This window comes from Chenopodium album, chromosome 5 (genome assembly GCF_948465745.1).
Source record: "Chenopodium album chromosome 5, dcCheAlbu1.1, whole genome shotgun sequence".
Lineage (NCBI taxonomy): Eukaryota > Viridiplantae > Streptophyta > Magnoliopsida > Caryophyllales > Amaranthaceae > Chenopodium > Chenopodium album.
This window is the reverse complement of record NC_137838.1, coordinates 70321189-70347964: the sequence shown is the minus strand read 5'-3', so window position 1 is coordinate 70347964 and position 26776 is coordinate 70321189. Positions and strand designations below refer to the sequence as shown.

The following is a 26776-nucleotide window of genomic DNA, read 5'->3' as shown; positions in this document are numbered from 1 at the left end:
TTTTTTTCGAATTTTTGGTTTTTTTTTTCGATTTCAATTTTGGTTTTTTTTTCGTTTTTGATAATTTCGATTTTGATTTTTTTCCGATATTGATTTTGATTTTTAATTGGTTTTTTTTTTCGTTTTTGATAATTTCGATTTTTATTTCAACTTGAATTTCTGGGTTTTTTTTTATTAATTCTCAAGCTTATTTTTACCAATTGATTTTTTTTTTCTGTTTTAATTAGTGCAGGTACAGATTATGCAAGAATATTGATATGTTCATATTGTAATTTTCTTTTTGATTTACTAGTATACTATAATTTTTTTTATGATTTATAATGTAATTTTTTATTTATTTATTTATATGTTAGTTATAATTGATCTATATTGTAATTTTGGATTTGATTATGTATTGTAAATTTTGGATTATATATATTGAAACCAATTCGATTTTTGTTGTGATTGTTATTTTTTTTCAGTTGATAGATTTAATTGGTAAGTGAGAAAAAACCAAAAAAAAAAAAAAAAAATGGACATTTTTGGCACCGGTTAACCGGTGCCAAAAGGAGGATAAAATTTTTTTTTTAGTATTTTTGGCACCGGTTAACCGGTGCCAAAACCTGTTTATGGCACCGGTTTTGAACCGGTGCCAAAAAGGGGGGTAATTGGCACCCCCCACATTGGCACCGGTTCAAACCGGTGCCTTAGGCCGGGTTTGAACCGGTGCCAATTTCATTTTTTCACGTAGTGTGTTATTAGCTATTGTTTTCAACATAATTTTATAGACAACATTACAACAGCTAATGGGTCTAAATTCCGAAATATGAGATGGGGACTCACACTTCGGAATAAGCACAATGCAAGTATTATTCACTTCCAACAAATTCACATCCCCCCTCCACCATACTTTCACAAAAGCTATGATATCAGAACCAACAATATGCTAAAACTTTTGGAAAAAAAGAGCATGCATACCATCGGGGTTGGGGGCTTTGTTAGGGTGCATCTGGAAAAGAGCACTTCTAATCTCCTCATCAGCCGTGGAACTTGTAGCAAACAAATTAGCAAAGTATGTAGAAATCAGACACTCTAAGTCCACCCGCTTCTCAAACCATACACCGTTATCATCATTGAGACCCTTTATTCTATTCTGAGCTTTAATTTAAGTTGCCTTGTGATGAAAATATTTTTTGTTTTTGTCCCTGTCACGAAGCTCATTAGCTCTAGCTCTAGCATACCAATACGACTCCTCCAATTTGTACAATGTCTCCAACTCCGCAGATAGAGTATTGCACAGCTCTAACTTCGCACCGTCCATCACTCCCACCTTTAAATCCCTCATTTTCTCCTCACCCTCTTTAATTCTTTTTTTCACCGGGCCAAAAGTGAGAGCAGCCCATGAAGCCAACTTTTCCCCACAAACAGCCACCCTCCTCGCCATATCCAACCTCACACTGTCACCCCAACCCTTAGCAACCGCTACACCACACTCCTCACGGGAGAGCCATAAAGATTCAAATTTAAAGCCCGGCCTTCCACTGTGCCTATCACTCCTCTTCTCCGTGGATAGAAGAATTTGAGCATGATCAGAATTTGATTTAAAGATGGGCAAATTACGAACTTAGAACTCCGGAAAGAGATTACACCGTACCATTCCTCATCAGCAATGTAACGATCCAACCTTTCCCTCACATATGTCTCCATAGTGTTTCCCCTCTCCCAAGTAAAGGTGCTTCCCTTGAAACCCAAGTCACGAAGAGCACAATTATCCATAGCTTCCCTAAAAGCATCCATAAGCCTCTCACTCCTTTAAACTCCTCCCTCCTTCTCCGATAAACTCGTTATTTCATTAAAATCACCAAACATAATACACGGCAAATTGCAAGCAGTTTTAAGAGAAGACATTAGAGACCAAGTCAAATGCTTATTAGATTGTTTCGGCCACCCATAAATACCAATAGCCCTACACACTGCACAATTATTATTATCCAAAATATCAATAGCAAAGTGATGAACAAAATAAGATACCACATTGGCCTTAACATCCTTCCACCACATTCCCATACCCCCCGACTTTCCAATACTACTAATACAAACACCATCAATGTAACCACATTTATTTTTAATTTTATTAAGACGCTTGTCATCAATCATCGTTTCCATCAAAAACACAATATTTGGCCTATCCCTCCAACAACGATCCTGGAGGGCCCTAACTGTCCACGGGTTGCCAATCCCGTGGCAGTTCCAGCATAACATTTTCATTGCTTTTCGAGGGCTCGGGCATCCCCAAGTCCCTCTACTTTAGATAAATGATAATCAGAGGAAAAATTACTCACACTCAGTTTTATTTTTTTCTCTGAATTTTTTCCATCTAGCTGTTGAGAATCATCGAAGATAGTCTCAGCCTTCCTCTTTTTCGAAAAGCTACTGCCCACATAACTCTCTGACAAATCCATATTAGCAGCCCCCTCCATCAGTATCTTTCTCTTTAATTTTAGCTTGCTAGCTGCAGCATTCGTAGCCTCTACTGCCTGCCCACACGCACCTTGGTCATCCATCACTTGTGTTTTCTCCAACACCCCCGCGTCTACAGGGGACTCCACACTGGTATGCACTTGAGCATCGTAAGCCACGCCATCCTTCTGCACAACAGTAGGTCGTAGCTAGTACCATCTTAGAGCCCCCCTCATCAGCTACAACTATTAGTGAAATAGCGCGGGGCTTAGGGGTAATTGCAACATGTTCATTTGGGGAAGAAAACGGAAGCTTTCTTGCAGCCCCAGGTGGACCAACACAAATTGCCGAAGGGTCATTATAATCAGATCTTTGGACTCTCCTCTTCATAGATAGACTCTCAGCCCATTTTTTCTCCCTTTCCCTCTCAATTGCAGATACTTTAGAATGGTGAGGAGAAGCTGTTAAAAAAGAGCCATATTGGAAGACAATAGAAGATTCATCATCACAATTTTCCTTCACTTCACAATCTTTATCATTGTGCCTAATTCGTCCAAAATAATAACAAAATCCTCGAGCCTCTCGTACTTGAATCCCACCCACTTCTTATGCCCCGAATCAACAGTAATCTTCAAGCCACGACGAAGGGGTTTATGAATGTTCACCGTCACCTTTATCCTCATGTACTCGTCCCAACCAAGAGGACCAGACTCATCGACTTCAATGCATTCCTCAATACAGTTGCCAACATCCCTTGCAAATTAAGATGATAATTTTCCAAACAGAACATCAAGGACTCTAAGCCAGAAAGGGCGAGAGTCAAAGGACACATCCGAAGGTTGTTCATCAGCACAAGTCTCGCTAGAGAATTTGATTGTCAAAAGCCGAAGGTCTACTATCCAAAACCTTCCTTTTGTCCTTGATGTTGAAAAACTGGAACACAAACAAATTTGTATCAACCATACGTATTACGACATTCTCATCAATCCTCCAAAGGTTTATTAGAACCCTTTTCATAGCCTCAACATTAAAGGTTTTCTTTGTAAGCAATTTTCCCACCAGAGACAGGACAATTCTTGGGTTTGGAACATCTTCTTCCACCATCAAACTCGATCCCCCTAAAACATAGTTTTCATCCTCCGTTAGCTTCAAATTCTCCCAAGCTTTCACCAACTGATCATCCAAAGTAGCCAGGGAAATTAAATAGCAGTGATTTGTTTGCAAAGAAAAAGATCAAAGGGAAAATATCAAATTTTGGTGTATCGCACGAACCCTAGCAGAGAGCTTTTTCAAACCCTACACGAGGGACTTGAAATAATAAAAGCCATTTGTTTGTCAAACTTAGATGAGAGGTGATTAGTGGACTAATTAGTCTAATATGGCAGTTTAAGTACGAAGTTAATCTTTAGATTCATGAACTTTATTGGAGGTATTTGATTATAATAATAGCATGATTACCTCATCGTGAAAATTACCAAGCAACTAGTAGACAAATTATGATTCCAAACAATGTAATCTAACGAACAACTAATTCTAATAAGTAACGTACTTTGTATTATTCTATAGATAGAACGTAAAATATAATGTATATTTTCTTGTAAAAAATATATAAATAAATTGTATACTACAAGTAGGACCAAAAATATATATAAAACGCATCAAATTAAAGCTTAAAACGATCTATTTGCATTAGAATTGTCTAAGATTATTTAATGCAAATGAGACCAAAAAAAAAATCGAAGGAAGCATTAAAAATGTGCATTACACGGATTTTATCTAATGTAATACGTAGTAATATGTAATAATGTTTTAGTTTTTTAAAATATGTTGATTTCTAACAAATGAGACAAAACCCATAATTTTTAAACAATATAATAACCATGCATCACACGGTGTATTATTTTGATCATTATTATTTAAATATGTTGATTACAAAGGAAGTCTATGCTTGACAACAACATACATTAGGAAAACTACATTGTGAATTTTTAGCGTTTGACCCACAATATGCCTGACAACCTTGATCTGTACATCCGTCTTTATTAAAGCAAGTCGGTCCTCTTTCGATTCCAATATTTTGAGGAGACCTTGAGCTTGTAGCATTAATTCCTGTAATTATAATAATAAAATAAAATAAAAGAGCAAAGAATGTATTATACTTAATTGATTTTTTTTTATTGCAATACTCTATTTAATAAATTGATCTAGTATAAATGATAAAAATCTCCACTACATATGCAATGCTGTGTATTTGTGTTATACTCCATGCATGTAAATTAGTAACACTAACAAATATAATTTGCTTGTTAATATTAAATTGAGATACTAAACAAAAATAACAATTGGATTTTTTATTAGTGCTCCATTTGGTTTGATGTAATATGTTTTCATAAAAATATATTTCTCACTTTTCTTTGTTTGGTTTGTGGAGGGGTGGAAAAAAAAAATTCTATTGGTGAAAAATTGTATCCTTACTAATGGTAAACATTTTTTTATATAAAAATAAAGCCACATTTTCCTTCATCAACCAAACAAAAGAAAACTAATTTGCAATCAAGGTTCTTTAAAAAAAAAAATTGCAATTAAGGTTTTCCTTGAAAACATCTTTTCCATGAACACTAATTTTCAATAAAAATAGTTTACATCAAAACAACAGAGCCTAAATAGAAATTTTCAGGTTTTAAAAATGATATTTAATTTAGGATAACGAATAAATTTGTCACTTACCACAAGACAAGATAACTAGCAACACTAGAATGAGAGACATAAATGATGTGTTTCCGGCCATGGTTAACTAATGTAGTTTCTTGTTATACAAAATTAAGAATATGGAGGATTATATTTATATATCAAGTATATAATATATTATAGAGATGTGAGCAAATTTTTTAAGTTTTTGACTCTATATATATACTTGCTAATTGTTGTTTATTATTTGTGAATCTCTTATGATCTATCATATCTAAATAAATCACATGAGATACTGAGATATGATGGGAATGCATTCATATCTAAATAAATCACATGAGACATGATAGATAATTAGGAATGAATTCATATCTAAATAGATCACATGAGATATGATATCATGAGAGATTCACTAATAATAACAACAATTTACAAGTATATAAAGAACCAAAATTTTAAACAATATCCTCACATCTCTATAATACTTTATATGTACATCCTCCTTCACATTCTTTTATATATATATATATATATATATATATATAGGATAAATTGTAAATAACCACCCCTCAAATCACCTAAAATTTATTTTACCACCCTTTTTTGTTTATTTTAAATAATCACCTCTTAAAGTTTTTTTTTTTTTTTAAAAAATCACCACCTCTAAACCAAAAGTTCAATTTTTAATAATAAATACATTGATTTTTGTGCCACAGCTTGGTCTATTAAAGTTTTGGGGGTCACTTTGATGCTTTGTGTTCAATTTGAGGTTAGAATTAAAAATTATTATTGAAAATGCCTTATTTTGCATGTAAAAAATTACCTCAATTTGCATGAAACTCTTAAAATGAGGCAATTCTGATACTTTTTTTGGGTGTTTTGGCCTCAAATTAGATCCATGGGGCCAAAATGGCCTCCAAAACCTTAATAGACCAAATTTGGGCATGAATATTGATAACTTTTAGTTAAATGGTGGTGATTTCTAAATTTTTTAACTTTAAAGGGTGGTTATTTAAACTAAAAAAAAAATTAAAAAAAAAAAAGAGGGTGGTAAAATCAAATTTAGGTGATTTGAGGGATGGTTAGATACAAATTTTCCTAAAAAGAAACTACATTAGTTAACCATGGCAAGAAACACATCATTTGTGTCTCTCATTCTAGTGTTGCTAGTTATATTATCTTTAGGTAAATGCCAAATTCATTCCTTACCCTACATTAAAAATCATTTTTAAAACTTGAAAATTTCTATTTAGGCCTTATTGTTTTGATGTAAACCATTGTTATTGAAAAATTAGTTTCAAGGAGAACCTTAATTGCAAATGAGTTTTTCGATAAAAAAAGTTTTGCATCCGTAAGGATGCAATTTTTATTCCTCCCTCTATTTTTTTAATTTGCATCAGTTTGACCAGCACATTTTTCGTGATGCAACTTTGACCATTAATATCTTTAATTGTTAATTAGATAAAATTATAACAAAATTATGAAACTAGACATTATGATGAATCTAATGACATATTATATAATAACATTTATTTATTTTATAGAGGTGAAAAAATTAAGTCAACCATGGTATGTTAATGATGCAAAAATTAAAGTGATGCATTTTAAAAAACACGGAGGGAGTACTATCCAAAATAGAAAAAGGAACAATATTTTGGATCTATCCAAAATAAGAAAATAGGAACTATATTATGGCCTTATGGGTCGGAGGGAGTAGTAAAATATTGTTAAGGCTTTCAAAAAAGAAAATGAAATAAGTAATAAAATACAGTCACAAAAGGAAAGTGAAACAGGTAATAAAATGCGGATAGAGTAAAACTTCATCTTTCCTCACTCTTACTTTTTACTCTTTCTCAACCCTTCATCTCATCCCATTCTAAATCTATATCCAGATCTACTAAGGAATAAAAGGGAAATTCAATGTTCAAAGATAAATTTTCTCAACTTTATTAACATATGATTTTTTAAAATTGAGCTTTTAAATTGTTTAAATTTAGTATTAGCTTCGCTTTTTAATTTGTTTTTGGTTTCAATTTAAGAAGAGTTTTATATGATTAGTTCTGTAAAAATGATTTTTAATCACCTTTACATCAATCAATCAATATCAATACTATATACTAAAACAATGACCAAAAAATCCCATAGGTATACATGTCGCGTTGACAATAAAAAATTTCCCACCATTTTTTTTCTTTTTTTTTTTCTCCTTAAAATATAATAAGATAATTTATTTTTTAAAAAAAGTATCTACAGCCTAAAAAAAAATCCTAAAATATAGAACAATAACATATAACAACTTTAAATAATTAAATTCTTTGCTTTATAAATAAATAAGAAAAGATTTAAAATAACATCATAGTAAATCAGTGATTTTTTTACTAATCACCAAACTAAAAAAGTTTTAATTGTACGAAGTATAATAAGATTAGAAAATCTTTTACATTCCCTTAAATCTTCATTCGTTAATCTATAAATGAAATGTTCATTTCCTACTAAAAATAGGGCAACTAACTCAATTTTAAATTCATAATTTGTTAGAAAACTACAAGTTCTACAAAATAGAGATACTCTATATTAACGTGTCTTGTCTATAATAATTTGATAACGTAAATATATATAATTTTGTTGTTTCTCAATGGTAGAATGCAAATTTTTGGATTATCATTGGTAATCACCAATTACTAATACTAATTTACTAGTAACATTAATGAAACTTTTACCTAAATCCTTAACCATGGTTACCATGTTAAGTGGGAAATTGGAAGCGAAATGACTTAATTGCCCATAATAACAAGGTCAGGAATATGCAGGCTACCATTAATCAATTTACCAATCAAATGGCAAATTTGCTTCGTATAGAAAGGGATTTAGAGTTGTAATTTACTCAAGAAGAGTTAAACGTTGTGCCTACACTTGACGAAAATTCTGATTTCTCTAAGCCAATTGAATTTGTTCATATGGTCAAATTCTCACAAAAACTAAAATTAATCATAAACCCAGTAGTTCTTCCCCAAATTAGATCAAAACCCACCAAATTAAACTCAAAATCAGATCAAAAATTGAAAAAACAAGTGATGATTGGGTCAACTGCACCTGAATTAATCGAACCCCAGAAAAATTGAACCCAGTAGTTCATTCCCTATGCTATATTACTTCGGATTAAGAGAAATTGAGAAGATCTTTCAAAAAAAAAAAAATAGAAATTAAGAAGAAGAAGAACAGGGAGTACGAATATAATTGGGGGTTTATGGTTCATATAAAGAGGTAACTGATTGAGGAGGGAAAGCAGCATATAACTTTGGAGGGAAGTGATTTTTTAGAAGGATAGATTTGTAACTGTGTTATCACTACTACATTTTTGACCAAATGCAACGACCTGATAAAGGCTAATACAACGGTATTGTAATAGCCGTTGCAAAAGAGTAGGCTAATACAACGGATTCAATACTAATGTTTTGAGAGGTAGAGCTAATACAACGACTCTAACAAACCGTTGCATTAGGGTAGCTATTTCAATAAAAAAAAAAAAGGAAGCTAATGCAACGGTATGTGATGAAAAATTAAAAGACGCGCGGAAAATTTTTCTGCTTCCCTCTACTTTTTTTCCCATATCTTTTAAGCCATACACGTGTTCCAATTCCTAGGCCAAAAATTTTAAAAAAAAATTGAAAAGAAAAATGGAAATGTAAAAGAACTCTAATCTGTACTACCATTTTCTCACACTTGTGTACTACCATTTTACCCAATTCTCCATTTTTCCCAATTCACTTTTCCCCCAATTCATTCTAGCAATCTGAAAAAACCTTAAATTCTCCATTTCCCCAAGTCTCAAAATTTTGAGGCCATAAATTACTAAAAAGAATATTTAAAAATTGTGAGAGGAACGTAGTGACGAAGACGACATTCAGGCGGTGGCTGGTTGCTCGATGCTCAGAACGAAGGTGGCTGGTTGCTCGAACTTCTTCAGGCGGCGATAAATTTAGTGGGTAGTTGCTCGAACTTCTTCAGGCGGCGATAAATTTAGTGGGTAGTTGCTCAAACTTCAGGCGGCGTTTTCCCCATATTCATCTTGCGTGTCGGATTACTCAAATTTCTATTCAAGGTATACAACGAATTTTCGTTTCTGAGGTTTCTTTATGAAATTTTTGTTGTTGTTTTGTTTTGTTTTTTTTTTTTTTTTTTTTCAAAATTAGGGAAGAAAATAAAATACACAATTTTTATCCCTCGAGATCATGTAAATCGGGTAGCAGATTCTTTAATTAGCTATATTTTGGAAAGATATTGGCCCAGAAAGAGCAATTGAGTGTAATGAATTCCAAAGAAACGCTGATATGTGCGAGGTGTAATTAGTGTGTTGAGAAGGTTTCCATCTCTAATTATACTTAATGTCTTTCAATGCTACTTGATTACCGACTTGGTCCTGCAACTATAATTCATTTTATCAACATGAATGCCAACTATAATTCATTTATTTTACTAATTATACCATAATTCACACAACTATAAACTATGCACATGATAGTAGTAGCTAGAAATTCAGATTATTGGACCTGCACATTTTCCCAAATATAGTATATGAAGCATTGAAATCATTTTATCAACATGAATGCCATATACCAGTATATGTTTCTACCTTCTTCTTCTTCTTTTTTCTTTCCTTTTTTTTTGGGGTTTGTGTTTACTTGACAACTGTAAAAACTCTTTTTAAGCCACTTATAACAAAGATTGTCAAACTGCCTTAAACTAGTATTAGACAGGAATCTGCTTGTTTATATATCAAAGTTCTGCTTGTTTATATATCAAAGTTTAGCTAAAAAGCTTAAGATATCAATAGTATTAGGCCAAAAGACATACTTGTATAAGATATAACATTGCAAAGTCAGAAAATGTATTAGCATTTGAAAGGGGATTGAAGGTTGATAAACTCACAATCGAATTATCTCTAACGGGGCGACTAATCTTGTCAATATGAACCTGAAGAGGAATAAGGGGGGCACCAATATGGTAAAGAATGAACCGTAGCTCGTATATCGGTGATCTGTTATAAGTAATGATTTTTCTTTTTTTTAAAAAAAAAATAAATATTTCCTGGTAGTTGTAATTTGTAAATCAGATTTACTGTTGGTTCTTGCTAATTGCTTAAATTGACTATCTTAATTCTTAGTGAATTGATTAAATGTTTTTACTGTAACAATAACCCTCTTAATTCTTACCCTAAGGTATGGATAGTAGAACTAAAGAGTGGTGGATGTTTGCCAAATGGAGTGATGAATATGAACGGGGAGTAGATGAATATGTCAAAAAGGCTTTTGCTTCTAAGTCTCAAGGAAATCAAATTTGTTTTCCTTGTGAAAGTTGTCATTATCGTTATTGGCGTGATGAAGGTGTTGTGAGAGATCACCTTATTTGTAATGGTTTTGTTCCACGAACGGATAAGTTATCAGAGTTAGGGATCAACATTGAAAGGGAACAAACTATTTTGGATAATGATGAAGGGTCAACCCCAAATGATTTTGATGATGACATAGTAGGGTTGTTGCATGATGCACGTGATGCTTTTAGAAAAGGGCCAAATGACGAGGAAAAAAAGTTTTTTAAGTTAGTTGAAGAGGGCCAGGAAGAATTATATCCTGGTTGTAAGAATCATTCAAAACTTTCCTTCATGATCCGACTTTTTATTTTGAAGTGTGATCATAAGCTAACTAATGTTGCCTTTGGAGATATATTGGAGCTTATAAGGGAGGTGTTACCTGTTGCAAAACTTCCATCTTCTTTTAATGAAGCAAAAAGTGTTTTGAAAGTGTTGGGGTTGGATTACACTAAGATAGATGCATGCCCAAATGATTGCATGATATATTGGGAAGAGCATGAAAATGCAACAAGCTGCCATGTTTGTGAGACGCCGAGATGGAAATCAAATGACACAGAGAATGACATACAAAATGAAAATGGAAATACCTATAGGATTCCTCAAAAGATTCTTAGGTACTTTCCAATAAAGAAAAGGCTTCAACGGCTATTTATGTGTCAAGAGACGGCGAGATACATGAGTTGGCATGCTGATGGGCGTGAAAATGATCGTCTTTTACATCATCCAGTTGATGGTCAAGCTTGGAAGGAATTTGATTCTTTATACCCAAAGTTTGCTGATGACCCTCGCAATGTGAGGCTTGGATTAGCCACAGATGGATTTAGCCCATTCAATTCAATGAGCATTGTCCATAGTACATGGCCAGTTATGTTGATTAATTATAACTTGCCTCCTTGGATGATTATGAAGCCTGAGTTTTTGATGCTAGCCTTACTAATTCCTGGCCCGTCTTCCCATGGCAATGACATTGACGTATATTTGCAGCCACTTATCAAGGACTTGAAGGATTTGTGGGAGTTTGGGTTGGAAACTTATGATGCTTCGACTAATCAAAGGTTTGACATGCATGTAGCATTGACGACTACCGTGAGTGATTTTCCGGGTTATGCAATGTTATCTGGGTGGAGCACAAAAGGATACTTGGCATGCCCTAAATGTCATTATGAAACAGATTCAGAGTGGTTGCCTTGTAGTGGTAAGAATGTGTATAGGGCAAATCGTAAATTTTTGGATCCATCTCACCCTTGGCGTCATGATAAGAGGAATTTCGACGGGAAACTTGAGGAAAGATGTCAACCTATTCCATTGAATGGAATTGATATTGAGAATATGTTGCGTGATTTTCCAAATGCATTTGGAAAGAAGCAAAAGAAACCAAGGCGTGATGTGGAGGATCCGAATCCGTGGAGAAAGATACCTATATTTTTTGAATTACCATATTGGAAGCACTGCTCTATTCGCCATAATCTTGATGTAATGCATATTGAGAAAAATTTCTTTGATAATGTCATTGGAACGTTATTAGACACTTCTCTAAAGACCAAGGATAATGTGAGTGCTCGTCGAGATTTGGTAGAACTTAAGATGATGTCAGAGCTTCAACCAATACAATTGGAAGATGGTAGTGAAGAATTTCCAAGATCTCGCTTTTGGATGTCATTGGAGCAAAAGCGTAAGTTCTGCCAGGTTATAAAAAATGCTAAGCTTCCTCAAGGCTATGCTTCCAACCTTAGTCGTTGTGTGCAAGTTGGAGAAAGGAAAATAGCAGGCTACAAAAGCCATGATGCTCATTTTATGATGAATTATCTTCTTCCAATTGCTGTGAAGACAACATTACCCAAAGATGTTGCTAGTCCTTTGATAAGACTTTCTGCTTTTTTCAGAGGTATATGGAGTAAAACTATTGATCCTCGAGATCTTGAAAAATTGCAATCTGAGATAGTTGAAACTCTATGCCTACTTGAGAGGATTTTTCCACCTGCTTTTTTTGATATAATGGAACATTTACCAATACACTTGGTAGACCAAATTAAGTTGGGTGGACCTGTGAGTTCAAGGTGTATGTATGGAATTGAGAGGAATCTGCACGAAACGAAACAAGATGTTCAAAACAAGGCTCGCCCAGAAGGCTCAATGGCAGAAGGATACCAAGCTAAAGAATGTGTTGCTTTCATAGCTAGATTTTTGAAACGATCAAGCAAAGCCAAAGCCACACCTACACCTGAAGTTAATGAGTGTGGTACCTCAAAATCATTTTTCCCTAAGGTAGGACGTCCTATCAAAGGAAAAGGAAGGACCTCAAAGAAAAAACACCGTGGACACATAATTGATCGCATTACATGGGCACAAGCACATCGTTATGTCTTGTTCAATTGTGATTGTGAGGAAGTTGAGAAATATATAAGGTAATATTTGTAACCATAATGTAGTTTTTTGTTTGTCCTTAGTTTTGATGTGTTTTATACAAGTGTAACAAGTGTTAGTAAGATCAATTTTTTTTTCACAGTGAGCACAAGATATGTGTAAGCTCTAAAAGAAAAAGGAAATGGAATAGTGCTTTGGACCACAACAAGGATTTTGTGGATTGGTTTAGGGAGAAAGTTGATTTGATACTCAAAGAAGGCCAAGACATTATCCCAAATCACATCTTGTGGCTATCAAAAGGGCCTTCTTATAGTGCTAAAAAGTACACAGGGTACTCTGTCAATGGTTATAGGTTCCATACCATGAAGCGTGATGCAAATTGCGTCACTCAAAACAGCGGAGTAACTCTAAAAGCCATGACACATAGCTTTGCGAGTTCTAAAGATCAAAATCCTATCGAGGGAATTGTTAATTATTATGGTGCAATAACAGAAATCATTGACATATCTTATCATGGTAATTTCAGTGTTGTCTTATTTAAGTGTGTCTGGTTTCATTCGGAAAAGGATGATGATGATGGGCTGATTACGATTAACATGAATAAGACCATTTTTAAAGAAGAGCCATTTATCTTGGCATCTCAAGCACATCAAGTGTTTTATGTAGAAGATTTGAATAGAGAGGGTTGGAATTATGCTATGAAACTCCCTCCTAGAGAGCTTTCGGATGGTATTGATCAACATTTTTAAATATTCACTACATTTTATAACTAGCTTATATTTCATTGCAATTTGTTTCATATTATTAATCTTTATTTTTTCTGGCAACTAAACGCGTTTTCATTTATTGTTTCTGCAGATGAAAGGGAATAAACCCAAAGTTTCTGCTTCCCAAAGTCAGCTTACAGATTATGAACTACAAAGGATTCAAAAATTAAAGTCGAATGCAGAAAGGATGAAAGCCCAAGGATCTGGATCGTTAGCAAACAAGATACTTGAAGAAAAAACGAAAGCCTTATTTACTCCAAGTGCAAGGCAGAATAATATGTCAGAAGATAGAGATGATGAATCCACATCAGATTATGATGGTGAAAATAAAGTCGAAACTATGGAAGTTGACAATCTCGTTTCTGGAAAAAGAAAAGTTTGTAAACAGGTTTGTTCTTTTGTCACTTTTTTTCCTTTGATAAATCTAGTTATATATCTACTGTAATTATGTTGATGTTTCACTCTCTATAATTGTTAGGCTAGTATCTTTTACCCTTTATTTCTTTAATTTATAATTCATGTTATTATCACCAATGATGACATAAATTTGTGATTTTCATTGAGTTGTACTACTAGAACAATAGTAGCTTATATTTGGAGACTGATTGAACATCAAAAGTAGCTATACTAGAGACTGGCTGAACACGGTGTTTTTGGCTTGTAATTAATTAGCAAAAGCCTTATGTTTATAGGTCTCAAAGAAACTATATTATTCATCAGTTCGCCCACAAAATATGGGTGTTGTGGAGATGAATAACCAGAAAAAGCATTCGTGCATCCAAGGGAAGCAACAAGACCAGCAAGTTATGGTACAAAAGAAGGGGGAAAAAAAGATCATTCTGTACTCCTGGTTCCATGTCAGCATTCCTCGAGTTTCGAAAAAGGCAAAAAGAAAACAATGAAGTGCTTGTAGAAAGTAATCACTCTTTGTACAATTCTACTACAGCACTAATACAAAATGACGATGATGCATTGAATGAGAATAACAGTAATGATGTACTAAATACGAGTGATGATAATGGACTAAATGAGAATGCTAATGCTGTTGGGACTGATTTTGAGAGCGATCAAGAATTGGAAGACGAGGTTATAGCACAATTTGCCAGGGAAGGTATGGTATTAATTTGAACATGAAAAATATAATTGTAATATGTGGGCATTGTTTCTGATACATACTAATCTGGTTTGTCATAAAACTGATTTTATTATTGAAAACAAAAACTGAATTAGCTTCAAAAACGAAAAAGCTTCGAGGTCCGACAATGCTACCAAAGGTTCATGCACGTACAAGAGAGGAGCGTCCAACCATTGTTTTAAACAAATTTGGTCAGCCAGTTGGACCTACAAAGGAGATCGTCACGGAGTTTAAGTTTTTTTTGGGAACTGTGGCAAGGGATTCTGAACTTGCACCTCTTAATTATATCAAATTTCCAAGTCTACCCACACTTGATAAGATATGGGAATATGTCCTAGTATCTAATGATATTACTCTTTTGCATTAATCTATTCAATTTTACTCATACTTAAACCTACATATGTTACAGTTGTATTATTTTCATAATTGTGCAGGACAAGTATATGGTTCCTCAAGATGGATTTAATTGGGTGATGGGTGCTATCAATGCATGTTGGAAAGCTCATAAATGCAAAACTAAGAAGTTGTACTTCTATGCATATCCAACTGATGATTTAAGATGGGAACATAAACCAGACACAATTTCAGAACCTCAATTTAGAGATCTTTTGCAATATTGGCATACCAAAGAGGATGAGGTATTATACATACGAATTTGATCGTCTTGTGAAAAAATTTCAAAACCTTAATTCAGAATTTCTTTCGCTAACTGTTTTAACAATAACACACATGATTCGAGTTTATTATTCTTGTTTATTTTATCAAATATGCCCTTAAATTCTGAATTCTTATTGGATTGTTTTATTCCATAGGAAATTAGTAAAACCAACAAAGACAATCGTCTAATGTTAGATGATATGCACAATTTGGGTCGTAAGTCATTTGCCATTTTACGCCATGAGTTGGTAAATACTTTATCTAATTTTAAGCTATTCCATGATCAATTTTATAATCATTACTTGTTGTACATGAGGCTTTTACCCTTTTATTTATTTTAATAATATATAATCATTTCAATATATCATGTTTTATAGCAATAACAAGATCCGGATAAGCAAGAACCTTCCCAAGCAAAGGTTTATAAGGAATCAAGAAAGAGAGTTGCCGGAAGGACATACCTTACCAACTATGAAAAAGCAAAAGAGAATATTGTGAGTTAACATCTTAGATATAATTTATATTTTCTTTACTTTTCATAAATGGTACATATTACTTTATTTTCCCATATAGGCCAAAATGGAAGCTTTAGAGTCTTCCCAACATGAAGATGGTAACAACTCTAAGGACCCTTACTCCGAAGTGATTCCAAATCCTAAGCGCAAAAGTCGTGTGCGCCTTCATGGAAAAGGTGTGAAAAAGGCAGATTTGAAGGAAAAAGCTAAAAAGTCAGATTTTATATTCCCAGAGGAATTCTTAGCAAGTATGCAAGCACAATTAGTACAACAACTTGCACCAAGCGTTACAACTGCAGTTTTGACTCAACTTCAGGAAGCTAACCCGGAGATTAATCTTTTAGTTCCTGATTTTGTGATGCCATTAGTTCGAAATGATGCATCTAGTGCACCACATCAGCTCACTAACCAGACTAACCAGAATGGACAATCCAAATCTGGTGCAACAGTTAATCAGGTAACAACTTTTACTTTCTCATGCTTGTGTATGCTGCTTATGTTCCTTGTGTTGTTGATTTAAGACACTTGTGGTAGTGAGCATAACTGATCAGTGAACACAAATCTGGTCAGTTTTATCTCTAGGGAGAGTATCTAAAGCAAGTTTTGCCCACTGACCATGGCTGAGTATATGGCATTATTATGGATCAAAAGTATGAAATTTGATAGAATTTTGGCCACGAACTCTAAAGGAATTTTGGCCATGTCACCTTCACTGCCTACCTTAAAGAATTAGCCAAACTTGAATGATGGCCATGTACATGTCAAAAAATTTACATGTGTTATTTATTTATTTTTTTTTATTTAATGATTACTAAATTCTTAGTGTAATTATAATATAACCATATATTAAGTGCGAGGGGGTGGTTGTAACCTATACTAATCAAAATTTCTATTATTTTAATTTTATTTCTTTTAACGTGTAGGTGCATGACGAGCTAGATGGAGATGAAGTACATTGACTAGGCATCCAACAAATTGTGCGTAAATGTTGTTGGCGACAGTTGTTGATTTAGTTCGATGAGCTTCTGAAGATTTGGAACTGTTTGCCTATATATAGATCTATTGTATTTTGCACAGTTGTTAAATTAATTAGTAAACATTTATATATCAATATCGCGCGGTAGTGTCATATGAAAATAATATTTTGTAATGTATTTAACGTACGTACTTAGGAGATTGTTATAAATTTAATGAAATTTTATATTTAGTATTACTTTTAAGATTTAACTAACTAAACATCTAATTAATATTATTGAACTACTAATGATTAGGTGTTAATTAATAATAAATAGCTAATGATTATTATTATTATTATTATTATTATTATTATTATTATTATTATTATTATTATTATTATTATTATTATTATTATTATTATTATTATTATTATTATTATTATTATTATTATTATTATTATTATTATTATTATTATTATTATTATTATTATTATTATTATATAGCCGTTGTATTAGATGCTAATTTAAATGCAATATATACCGTTGTGTTAGCCTTTCCGTTGTATCAGGTCTCACTTTCATGACGTTTTTTATAAAATACTCTAATGCAACGGATAAAGGAGGTCGTTGCATTAGGTACAATCTAATACAACGGATTAGAGCTGCCATCGCATTAGATACCAAATGTCGTTGCATTAGGCCTAACGCCACGTCAGCAGAAGCCACGGTACAGGGGCGTTGCATTAGGCCTGATACCACGGTTTTTGATGTCTAACACAACGGATTCAGGGGTTGCATTAGATAAAAAATGTAGTAGTGTATTAGTAAATCATGCATGGTTAGCCAATAATTAGGTAAAAGTTTCATTAATGTTACAAGTAAATTAGTATTAGTAATTGGTGATTACCAATAATAATCCAAAATTTTGCATTCTACCATTGAGAAATAACATAAGTTGGGTGTTACCGGTGAGAATTTTCCAAAAAAATTTGATAACGTAAAGAATGTGGCATTTAAAATAATTCACAATTTTATATAAAAATATATTAAAATAATAGACTTATATTTTTAAAATTTGTATATTTTCATATACATATTTTAATCGATGAGCCTATTCACGAGCTTTTCGAGCCAAGTTTTGACTTGCTCGACTAGGCCCTGTTCTTTTGAGCTTCTAGGCAGAGCAGAGTAGATTTCAGCAGAGCAAAGCAAAGCAGAGCAGAGCAGAGCAGATTTCAGCAGAGCAGAGCAGAGCAGATTTCAGCCGAGCCGAGTCGAGCAGAGCAAAGCAGATTTTATCATTATTATTATTATTATTATTATTATTATTATTATTATTATTATTATTATTATTATTATTATTATTATTATTATTATTATTATTATTATTATTATTACTACTACTATTATTATTATTATTAAATATTAATTATTATTATTATTATTTTTTATTATTTATTATTTATATTTTTTTTATACTATTATTATTATTATTATTATTATTATTATTATTATTATTACTACTACTATTATTATTATTATTAAATATTAATTATTATTATTATTATTTTTTATTATTTATATTTTTTTTATACTATTAATAATAATAATATTTAATAATAATTATAATTAATATAATAATAATAATGAATATTTAACTTTAAAAATTTAATGATTATAATAATAATGTGATAATATTAGTAATTTAAAGATAAATACTAATTATTAATTTTTAATAATAATAATAATTAAATAATATTTAATAATAATTATAATTAATATAATAATAATAATGAATATTTAACTTTAAAAATTTAATGATTATAATAATAATGTGATAATATTAGTAGTAGTAGTAGTAGTAGTAGTAGTAGTAATAATAATAATAATAATAATAATAATAATAATAATAATAATAATAATAATAATAATAATAATAATAATAATAATAATAATAATAATAATAATAATAATAATAATAATAATAATAATAATAATAATGATAAAATCTGTTTTGCTCTGCTCGACTCGGCTCGGCTGAAATCTGCTCTGCTCTGCTCTGCTGAAATCTGCTCAGCTCTGCTCTGCTGAAATCTATTATTATTAAATATTAATTATTATTATTATTTTTTTTTATTATTTATATTTTTTTTATACTATTATTATTATTATTATTATTATTATTATTATTATTATTATTATTATTATTATTATTATTATTATTATTATTATTATTATTATTATTACTACTACTACTACTACTACTACTACTACTACTACTAATATTATCACATTATTATTATAATCATTAAATTTTTAAAGTTAAATATTCATTATTATTATTATATTAATTATAATTATTATTAAATATTATTTAATTATTATTATTATTAAAAATTAATAATTAGTATTTATCTTTAAATTTTAGTTATTATCTTAATATTAATTTCTATTATAAAAATCAATTATTGTTATTATAATTAATATTATGAGTTATAAGTATTATTATTACTATTAGTATAATTACTATTATTATTATTATTAAATATTAATTATTATTTTTATTATTATTATTATTATTATTATTATCGTTATTAATAATTATTAATAATTTATTATTATTATTATTATTATTATTATTAAATATTAATAATTATTTATTTTTTTATTTTTTTTATTAAATATCAATAATTAATTATTGTTATTATTATTATTAAGTATTAATTATTATTATAATTAAATATTAATTATTTATTATTATTAAATATTAATTATTTATTATTATTAAATATTAATTATTTATTATTATTATTATTATAAAATATTAATTATTATTATTAAATATTAAATAATAATTATTTATTATTATTATTAAATATTAATTATTATTATAATAATTTAATATTAAGTATTAATTTTAAGTAGAGCAGAGCAGGGCAGAGCAGATTGAAGCAGAGCAGAGCAGAGCAGATTTCAGCAAAGCAGAACAGAGCAAAGCAGATTTTAACAGAGCAAAGCAGATCTAAAGAACGGGACCTTGGCTCGTTAAGGTTCCAAGCTGAATTCTAAAATAATTGATACATTAATAAAAATGGCAATGACCTGCTAGTTACTTTTAAGGTTTATATTAAAAATATTCTCTACCCCCACTAAAATATTGCGTTATCTTTTTTACAATGTTCCACACAATATTTTTATAAAATAAATAATATTCTACTAACTTGAGTAACTTCACTTTACAGTAAGCAACTCAATTGTAATGTCACATTCAAACAATTTTTAAATTTTATATCAATTTTAATGTGTCAATTAAATAAAAACGAATAAGTATTTTCGTGATGATTGCTGATATTTTAAAGATAAATAAATCTTATAGAAAAACGACTTCACGTACAGAATGGGTGGATTGGAATTTTGGATAAAATCTTATACCGTTTTAGGCAAGCAGCAGCAATGATCAGTAGGAGACTAGGAGTATATGACGCACTATTTGGTTTCTTTTGTGTTAAAAGGAGTATAATGTGATTTGATATGGCAGCTAGCAGATTGGATTCTACTCTACGTCGGTTATATCAAACATCGTGTAAAATTGGACCACATTTTTCCAATCTGGAAAAGATTTTTTTTTCTAAATTGTAATCATGTATTCATGTGTAATTTTTTAAAAAGTTTTTGACGTTTGAATGACGAAAATGAATTATTCCTCCAGTCTCAAAATAATTAACTCACTCAAACATTATTAATTTACATACATGTTGATGTATTAATTTGATATGTACATATAAATTAGGGTTTATTCTCATTGATTGAGCTGAACTGAACTGAACTGAACTTATTAGAGCTGAACTGAACTGAATTAAATAAATATTTTATAAGAGAAGAAAATTATGAGCTAAATTGAACTAAACTTATTAGAACTGAAATGAAAATAATCGTATGAGAACAGACCCTAAGTATTGAAAAAAATATTATCTTTATTTCAAATTGTTTCGACTAATACTATTCATCAAATAATTTCAAATAATTTGATAAATAGTATTAGTCGAAATAATTTGAAATAGAAGTAGTTTATTTTTTAAAAAATGAAATAGGAATGCTCCCCGGGCACAACTATTTTTTCGCTGACGATAGTATCCTTTTTTTTCCAGAGCTAGTAGGAAGAATGCTTAACTTTAGCTAATATCATTAGCACATATGAGAGAGCATCGGGTTAGAAAGTCAATTTAAGCAAGAATGAAGTGTTCTTTATAAAAAAGGTATGTGCAACTCGAAGGTGTGAAATTATCGATAATTTGGGGATTCGTGAAGTTGAGCAACATGAGAAATACCTTGGTTTGCTGACTATTATTGGGAGATCGAAAAAAGTGATTTTTGCAAAGTTGAAAGAAAGACTATGGAAGAAATTGCAGGGGTGGAAAGAAAAATTGTTGTCTAGGCCGGGTAAGGAAGTCATGATTAAAGCGTTGGCCCAAGCGATCTCGACGTACATGATGAGCATCTTTAAGCTTCCGGATGGCCTCATTGATGAGATTCACTCAATGTTAGCTCGTTTTTTGGTGGGGATCTACGTACGGAGTCCGCGAGCAAGATGCATTGGCAACGGTGGGAGCTCCTATGTCGGCCTAAGGCTCTAGGAGGTATGGGATTCTGAGATCTCAAATATTTCAATCAAGCCCTCCTTGCTAAGCAACTTTGGCGTTTACATCACTATTCGGGTACTTTATCCACTCGATTCTAAAGGAAAAAAATTCTAAAAATTGTGATGTATTGGCGGTTAGTAGGGGATATGACCCGAGTTATGCTTGGAGAAGCATGTGGAGTGCAAAAGAATTGCTTCTTGAGGGCCTCAAATGGACACTAAGCTACAAGAAAAAGGCCCATTTCCGACGGATAAGGAAATCTGTCGGAAAATTCGTACTTTCCGATGGATTTTCAAATCCGTAGGAAATTTCCGGCGGATTAATCCATCGGAAATTAATTTCGTCGGAAATTTGCAACGGATTTTACAGCCTTTCCGACGGAATTTAGTAAAATAATAAAAATCCGTCGAAAATGGTATATTTTTCGACGGATTAAAAATCCGTCGGAAATTTGCGACGGATTTTACAGCATTTCCGACGGAATTTAATAAAATAATAAAAAAAAACCAAAAAAAAACCCCAAACCCTAAATAAAAACGGCTCCCCTACCCCCATTTCATTCACATTTCCCTCTCTCTCCTCCGCCTCTCTTCTCTCCTCTCTTCCTCTCATATTCTCTTTCTCTCTCCTCGATCTCCTCCTCCCTTCTCTTCTGACTCCCCTTCCCTCCTCTCCTTTCCCTCATCTCCTCCTCCTCCTCTCATCAACGCCGGCTTCTCCTCTTCTCTTTGTATCTCCTTTTCTCTTCTTACCAACGTTTTTAATGGTTTTTAAGGTCGAATTCGACCATGAAAATGCTAGATCTAATGTTTTCATGGTCGAATTTGGTCTTATTAAACCAAGTTTGAGTGAATTTCGAAGCTTTTTGATTTTTAAGGTACGGTTTAATGTTTTTATTTTTTTTTTTTGATTTTTTTTTTTTAATTTTTGGATGGTTTTAGGTTGGTGTGTTTGAATGTCGGTTTGATGGTGGTGGTGGTAGTGTCTTACGTGTGGAGGGTTTTAGGTGGGTGGGTTGGAGTGTGGGTTCGGTCGGGTTTTGGGTTCGGTGGTGGTGATGTTTGGTTTTAACTTTTTTTTAAAAAAATTTTGTGTTCGAGTTTTGGGTGTTTGATTGGTATTTTAATTTTTTTTTTCTTTTTTTTTAAAATTTTTTACTGTGATTTTGTTTCAGTGGTGGCGGTGATGACTTTAGGTGGGTGGTGGGGTGGTTTGCTTAGGTGGGGTTGTAGATCTGGGCTCGTTTGTGTGGGTTAGGGTTAGGTGGGTAGGGGTTCTGGTTGTTGAGGGTGGTGGAACGGGTTAGGGGGTTGGTGATACGGGTGGTGTGGGCTGGTTGGTGGTGGTTGATACGCCGTGCCATGGTGGCGCGACGTTTTTTTTCTAATTTCTGACAAACAGTTTCCGACAGAATTTTTGTCGGAAATTTTCGACGGAATTGTAATTCCGTTGGAAATTTCTGACGGATTATCCTGGTGCTGGAAAATCTCCTCCGACGGAAAATTCCTTCAGAAAATGTGTTTCCGACGGAAATTCTGTTGGAAGAAGACAAATTTCCTACAAACGCTTTTCCGACAACCAGTTACGACGGAATTCCGTCGGAAACGTGTTTTCCGACGGATTTTGGGGTGGTTCCGACAGAAATTTTTCGTCGAAAATGATCCTTTTTCTAGTAGTGGGAGAGCGGGAAAAGGGAGTGAGATCAAATTGTGGAGTGATGTGTGGTTGCCTGGGAATAAATTAGCCCTTATGCTGACTTTGTTGGTTTCCAACATTATAGATTTGAGAGTTATTTATTTGATAGATCACAGTCGCAATTCTTGGAATATTAATGTCATGAACAACAACTTCAACGCTGCTGATAGAGCCTTAATCTTCACTATTCCTCTATCCTCTCATAGCTCTCTAGATAAAATGTATTGGAGGCTATCGAAGGATGGAAAATATTGTGTTAGGTCGGGGTATTGGTTGAGCAAGAAGTCCATGATTTCTGCTTCGAATGTGGATACGGATACGGTGTGGAGACTTATCTGGTCTCTAACGTGTCCCCCAAAATTGCAACTCTTTTTATGGAGGGCATGTAAAGGTTTTCTCGCGATTAAAGAACGACTAGCCTATCGCCATATATATTACTACTAAAGACGTGCTCAATCTGTGATGCCTCGGAGGAAACAATTATCCACGCCACATTTGATTGCATAGCAGCGACGGAGATTTGATCGGCCAGCCCTTTTGTCGCTCAAATCCAGCAAGCCTCGATGACTTACACCTTCATAGAGAGACTGCTATGGCTTTCCAAAAATGTATCAAGGGCTGAGCTAGTTACTACCGCTATGCTAGCTTATGCCTCATGGTACTGCAGGATCATGTCCATCTTTGAGCCGAATACGTTTAATAATGTCGTTGAGGTTGCTAGGGGTTTTGTGAATATGGTGCCAGAGAGTAATGAGTATGCTGGGAGAGTGATTTGTAGGCCCATCCAGAGTGGTTTCCCACCAGCTAGCTCGCGCGTAGTACACCGTTGCCCAAGCCAGGGAAGTGTCAAAATAAATTGCGACGCCCACTTGGGAGTTAAAACCGGGTTGGGGTTGTGATCAGCAAGGGCGGAGCCAAGGGGGGCTGGTGGAGGCCCGCCCCCCCCCCCCCCCCCCCCGGCCCAATCGTCAACCCCTTTATTTTTAAACCTGGCCCCCTAAATAAATAGTATAAAATGTTAATTTCTGCATAGTTATAGTGATGTTAAGTTATTAGCTCAACTGGTTATACCCCTATACTTACCAACACTAAACCCAAGTTCAAATCTTATAAGCCTCAATTGCCTTTTTTTTTTAAAAAAAAATAATAATAAAAAAAAAAACCATTTTTGCTTCTTTTATTCCCTATAATTTTAATTGCCTAAATTACATAGCTTACGTAGTTACATTTTTTTTATTAACTAGTAAAAATGACCCTTAAATTGTTTTTTTGAGGACTACTCAAATTTAATTAATACCACTACATAAAAAAATATAAATAAAAAAAATTACAATAATAAAAGCATTATATACAATTATACATTACTATTTTACTCAATATGTAGTATAAGTCTTGGCCCCCCTAAATTTTATTTTCTGGCTTCGCCCCTGGTGATCAGGAATGAATAAGGGGTTGTAGTTGCAGCTACAGTTCGTGATGAGGGTTCTGGGTGGGATGTAGGGTGTGCGGAAGCTGCTGCTTGTTGCTATGGACTACTCATGGCAAAGAGACTGGAATACTTTGATGTCCAGCTTGAAAGTGATGCTATAAACGTGGTGAAGGTTGTCCAAAGTAATAATGCGAAAGGATTTTCCCCTATTTTTCTTCTGTATGACGATATTACTAGGCTATCTTCCTGTTTTAATTCGTTTTTAATTTCTCATGTAAAGCGGGCAGGTAATACTCTAGCTCATAATGTCGCTAGGTGGGACACTAGAGGTTGTGATGAGTTTGTATCTTTAGGTCCTTTTCCTCAAAGTTGATTAACTTTAACGGAAATTGATCTTCTTTAATATATTGAATCCTACCGCTTGCCTTAAAAAAAATGATAATAAAATGTTATATTTACACCTTTTTTTTATTAGATGTTAATACCTATTTAAAAACATGTAATCATTTGCACCAAAAAAAATAAAACATGTAATCATAATAAAATTAGTTTTTATGTTAGTAAATTATAGTCAAAGCTAATACGTAGTAGATAAATAATTTTTTTTTTTAAAAAAAAGGTCAACTACACGGGGAGGGAAGAAATAAAAACTAAACAATGCAATTGTGACTAAATTCCCCCACTACAAACCAAAAATATAATTGTGATGGCGATTAATGATGAAAGTACAACTGTCCACCACCTCTAAAGTATAAAGAATAAAGATCTTCGACGAGTTAAACATGTTTAAAGACTGATATTTTGTGCTTTTCATTAGGGACATCGTCTAATTTTTAAATGATCACGAGTTAAACATGTAATTTTATTTATAAGCAAAAGGTAAGTATTGGTTTAGTGCTAATTAACAACACATGCAAAAACGTTTTATGAATTTTGGAATAAAATAGGCACTTATTCTATGGGCATACTTGAAGGTTTTGATTGAGTTAAGTGGTTTACCAATTAAAACAACTAGGTAAGGTGAGCATTAATTTTTTATCCATTAAAATATGCACACCACATCTAATGATCTGAATTACAAGAATTTCATTTATTTCTTACGAGGTATAAATAACAAATGTATATTAATTGTGACACATAAATTTTCATTTATTACACATTATAAAAATGGAGATAGTAAATTGTTTGTTGAAAATCTTACAACTGATGGTAACATTATTTCTTTACTGTAATAAGTTTACGGATATTGTTATTTGTTATTTAGTTTCATTTGTTTTGTTTGTATAGTTTCTCAAACATGCCAATAAAAATGGAAGGCAGACTGGATAATAATCTAATCATCATATCATATCATATCATATCATATAACTAATATATAAAGCTAAACTTTTAGCCAGGCGACGAGATATCGACACTTGGCGTTCCAACTTTTCGCCAAGTGTCGCGCCACATAGAATAGAGTTATATAGAATTCAATTTGTAGGATAAAAAAAAAAGTTAATTTAGAATTCTATTTTCAATCAAATTTGGTTAATTTAGAGTTTTATTTTTGATAAAGTACCAATATTTCATATGTACAAATTAAATTATAATTTTATTAAAAAAAAATTATAACACTCATAAATTATCATATAAATTTATTTTTTGTATCATGGTATTTTTTTAGAGCGAAGGAATTAGCACCACATCCATTATTTATAATATATTCTTTACAATATAATATAATTTTATTACTCTATGTAGACCTTTCAATCAGGTCGGGTCACGAGTCATTTCGGACAAGGTCATTATTTCAGGTTACGGGTCAAGAAATGTTTAAATCATCATAAAAACACATCAATTTTTAACTAATTTTGTATCAATGATATGTTTAAAAATTTGACATATAGATTAAAAATTTATCTTAAAATTCAATAAATAACCCGGGCATCGCACGGGCACGAAATAGCGACACTTGGCGTTCCAACTTTTCGCCAAGTGTCGCGCCACGTAGGATAAAGTTATATAAAATTCAATTTGTAGGATAAAAAAGTTAATTTAGAGTTTTATTTTCGATAAAGAACTAATATTTCGTATGTATAAATTAAATTATAATTTTATTAAAAAAAAAATTATGACAC

At 32.2% G+C, this 26776-nt stretch overlaps 3 protein-coding genes across 5 annotated transcripts; 2 read left to right on the top strand and 1 right to left on the bottom strand.

Moving 5' to 3' along the window:
• Nucleotides 1-1144: 1144 nt before the first annotated feature.
• LOC145633085 (uncharacterized) lies at nucleotides 1145-1776 on the bottom strand. The gene is made up of 2 exons (XM_081685380.1): nucleotides 1627-1776; nucleotides 1145-1537 (listed from the first exon to the last, which is right to left on the bottom strand). The coding sequence occupies exons 1-2, from the start codon at nucleotides 1774-1776 to the stop codon at nucleotides 1145-1147; spliced, it is 543 nt and encodes a 180-aa protein (XP_081541506.1).
• Nucleotides 1777-8811: 7035 nt separating this feature from the next.
• LOC145630956 (uncharacterized) lies at nucleotides 8812-16349 on the top strand. 3 transcript variants are annotated; one of them, XR_014112311.1, is made up of 8 exons: nucleotides 8812-9229; nucleotides 13721-14017; nucleotides 14322-14740; nucleotides 14860-15101; nucleotides 15199-15402; nucleotides 15577-15669; nucleotides 15799-15915; nucleotides 15995-16349. XR_014112311.1 is itself a non-coding variant. In XM_081683077.1 (7 exons), exons 3-7 carry the CDS (start codon nucleotides 14485-14487, stop codon nucleotides 15802-15804), a joined length of 801 nt encoding a protein of 266 aa, XP_081539203.1. In that variant the 5' UTR covers nucleotides 8812-9229; nucleotides 13721-14017; nucleotides 14322-14484; the 3' UTR covers nucleotides 15805-16349. The 3 variants fall into 3 exon arrangements, 2 of the variants coding, with proteins under 2 accessions (XP_081539203.1, XP_081539204.1); XM_081683077.1 differs by having other exon boundaries at nucleotides 15799-16349; XM_081683078.1 differs by lacking the exon at nucleotides 15577-15669 and having other exon boundaries at nucleotides 15799-16349.
• On the top strand, nucleotides 10349-13611 carry LOC145633084 (uncharacterized). Its single transcript, XM_081685379.1, has 2 exons — nucleotides 10349-12903; nucleotides 13005-13611. The coding sequence occupies exons 1-2, from the start codon at nucleotides 10349-10351 to the stop codon at nucleotides 13609-13611; spliced, it is 3162 nt and encodes a 1053-aa protein (XP_081541505.1).
• Nucleotides 16350-26776: the final 10427 nt, after the last annotated feature.